Source organism: Nothoprocta perdicaria, unplaced genomic scaffold (assembly GCF_003342845.1).
Source record: "Nothoprocta perdicaria isolate Ctin4 unplaced genomic scaffold, notPer1 scaffold_108, whole genome shotgun sequence".
Lineage (NCBI taxonomy): Eukaryota > Metazoa > Chordata > Aves > Tinamiformes > Tinamidae > Nothoprocta > Nothoprocta perdicaria.
In genome coordinates this window covers 2,358,044-2,361,518 of record NW_020454183.1, presented here as the reverse complement: position 1 = coordinate 2,361,518, position 3,475 = coordinate 2,358,044, and the positions used below count along the sequence as shown (strand labels likewise).

Sequence of the window (3,475 nt, the reverse complement as noted above, 5' to 3'; positions counted from 1 at the left end):
TCACATGTTCAATATAATTTCCCTCGTTTGCCATAGCCTACTTATTAGTATCTATAGTTACAAAGACAGGGAAATTAGCAACAGCGTGTGTTGTCCAATGTGGTATTTCTGTCCTCTCAGCAAGATTGTTTTGGCCTAATCGATCAGTTATTTGATCCCTTATTAGTCTTCTTCTGGCCTTGTTCAAACAGCAGCAAACATACTAATCAGGCACATTACTCTCATTTGCTCGGCTGTATTCTGGACATGCTTGTTCACTTTTCATTCTTTAGTCATACCTTATTAAAGCAAGATGGTCTTATCAATAGAGAAGATTATTTCCAGGGAGTTTTCTTTTGCTTTCTGTTTTATGCTGATTTTGGAGGAAGTGCTGCATGAATTTCCTTCCCCTTATTTCGAGGCCTAGGACAAAGTGAGACGTAAGTAGCTAAATGTGCCTGAGAATGTCCTCGAGCTGAGCTGTGCCATAGAGATTCACTCTGATTTCTTCCATTTTGCACATGACAAAACTTTGATGCGATGACTAGCGGTTTCCCTTTTATTTTTCACCTGTTCTGTTGTGTTTTCCAGGGTTTGGCATGACCACCCCAGCCACCGTCGGAGGCAAAATTTTTCTCATCTTTTACGGCCTTATAGGATGTGCGGGGACCATTTTATTCTTTAACCTCTTCCTGGAGCGGCTGATCACGGTCATAGCATATGTCATGAAGTCCTGCCACGAGAGACAGCTGAGGAGGAAGGGGGCCCTTCCTCACGATGGCCGGCGGGGCTCGGCGGGCTCCGAGGCCGACAGCCTGGCGGGCTGGAAGCCCTCTGTGTACTACGTCATGCTCATTCTGTGTGTGGCATCGCTCGTCATCTCCTGCTGTGCCTCTGCCATGTACACGCCCATCGAAGGGTGGAGTTACTTCGACTCGCTTTATTTTTGCTTCGTGGCCTTCAGCACCATCGGGTTTGGTGACCTGGTCAGTAGCCAGAATGTCCAGTACGAGAGCCAAGGGCTTTACCGCTTTGGCAATTTTGTCTTCATACTCATGGGGGTTTGCTGCATCTATTCGTTGTTTAACGTGATCTCTATCGTCATCAAGCAATCCATAAACTGGATATTAAAGAAGCTGGACTGCAGGTGCTGCCATAGATGCCAAAGAAAATTATTTAGGTCACGGAGGAACGTGGTAATGCCGGGAAACGTGCGCAGCCGGAGGAACATCTCCATCGAGGCTGATGTTATCAATGAGAGCGACACGGACGGACGCCGGCTGTCAGGCGAGATGATCTCCATGAAAGACTTTCTGGCCTCCAACAAAGTTTCGCTGGCCATCATGCAGAAGCAGCTGTCAGAAACTGCCAATGGCTACCCGAGGCAAATGAGCTGCAATTCGAAGCAAAACGGATTCTCCGGCGGCATCGGAGCCCTAGCAATTATGAATAACAGGCTGGCAGAGACAAGTGTGGATAGGTAAAACTGACGAGAGTAACTATGAAACGGTGTCCAAAAAGCATAGAAATAGCATGGAGGAGTGGAAACAGCTTGGGCAAAGTGCCACGGGGGGAAGAGTGACGTGGCCAGCATTTCTTCCACACAGAGATCTCCCAGTCTTTCTTGGGCTGTTGGTTAATATCTCTGTTCTTTGAATTGCACCAATCTCAGCCTTCCTTCTTCCCCTTCCTCCTGATCCCTAAGCAGACTACAGCAGGAGAGATTTCATTTAGCCTTTGTATCAGCTTTCCATGACCTGTTTTTCTCTATGTGAAATACAGGCTTTAGGATAAGAAGTAAGTGATATTGGAAGAAATCAAGAGTGTCCACTGAACACGTCTTCAATTAATTCAAAGATTGTTTGGACCTTTTGGTCTTACACTCTTTGGACCTGTTTTCTGAATGTAGCTTATCTGAGACCAAAAGAGGAATCATTATAAGCCTTTTTTTTCTGTGATAATGCAGATCTAGTTTAATGGAATAGAAAAACAAATTATTTTCTTTTAAAACTTATTTCTTAAAATGTATTCCTATTGTGAAATGGCTGTGCTTAAGAAGCCAAATTCTGCTGCTACTAATGTTTGTATAAATCTGGAGTAATTCTATTAAAGTTGGTAGAACTACTCTGGAACTATTTTGATATAACTGAGAGGAGTATTTGGATCTTAGAATTTAATTTATTCTTCCCATTAAAAGGACGCTGTTAAAAGTGATAGAATCAAATGCATCCTACTTTTGTTTTCTCTTGCCTATTTTCAAAACACACATGATTTTTTTTTCTACTACTTTTTTCCTCTAGAATTGAATCACTCCAGGTTTCTGTTTCAAAAAGATCAAATTAAATTGAAAATCGCCAAATGGACAAGTTGTATGAACAATTCCACAGTAACAATTGAGGAACTTTCCAAATCTGAGCTCATATTATGCTCTGTTGTGACTATAGCAATTGAGCATCCATATTATGTAACACAACTAATAACTGTGTTTACACAACAGCTTTTATCATGCAGTTAAATTGCCGTGCCAACTTTCCAGTTGTATTATTATAAGCAGCTAAGACCACAAAATCACTTTGACAGCGTTCTTTTTCCCTTATATGTAATTTTGTTATTTTTAACCTCTTTTTCTGCCTTCAATGATGATAATGACAGGGTCTTGATTGGGGAAACAGAAAATATACAATTCGTCATTTTTCTCAATGAAATGCTATGAGTGTTCATTATAAGTAGAAAGGAGACTTCAAGAAGAACCATAAAAACGGTAAGAAGAATATGAAAACAGGAAACTAGATGATTTTTAATGACAGTAAAATGATGCTTTATATGAGGTGGATGGAAAAATAAGGAGTTAAATTAATAAAAAGTTTAGTGGGAATTTAAGGAAGCCTGGGCTTAATTCCTGGCTCTCCTCTAATCCTGCAGTGCATTAAAGCTAAACAATATATGAGGGTGCAGATTATCAGATTCAGTCACAAAAGACCTGATCCAGTTCCCCCGGAAGAGAATAGCAGGTGAATGAAGATTAAATGTTTTCTCACTTCTGATAACTAGAAAACCTTCTAGAATACTACAGTTTTAGGAAATGTATAACACCATCGTGCACTTCTCAATTTCTCTTATAAGGAACAATGCAAATACCCTCTTCAGTTTAATTTGTGCTAGGAATAGATTTTCTATCCTTTTTCTTACTCTTGGACAAAAGCTTTTATTTTTAGGGTTCCTAATACTGTAGGATAATACTTAATACCCATTTTAAACACTATTTGTACTTTAAACTGTACCTCATAGAATCCTTTCATATAACAGAATAAAATCTACAAATTAGATTAAATAATTCTAATTAACTATTGAGAAGAATTGCAAGCTTTATCTGACATTTTACAGCTAAAAAGTCCTAATTAAAAGGCAAATCCTGCTGTCCATAGTAACAAGGGCAGCTTCAAGATGAAGCCATTAGTTCAGATTCTGATATCACTCATCTGTGCAGCAGCAAAAT

General features: G+C 39.8%; 1 protein-coding gene across 1 annotated transcript; it reads left to right on the top strand.

Moving 5' to 3' along the window:
- Positions 1 to 374: 374 nt before the first annotated feature.
- KCNK13 (potassium two pore domain channel subfamily K member 13) lies at positions 375 to 2,105 on the top strand. The gene is made up of 2 exons (XM_026046828.1): positions 375 to 414; positions 568 to 2,105. Exons 1-2 carry the CDS (start codon positions 375 to 377, stop codon positions 1,461 to 1,463), a joined length of 936 nt encoding a protein of 311 aa, XP_025902613.1. The 3' UTR covers positions 1,464 to 2,105.
- The last annotated feature ends 1,370 nt before the right edge of the window (positions 2,106 to 3,475 follow it).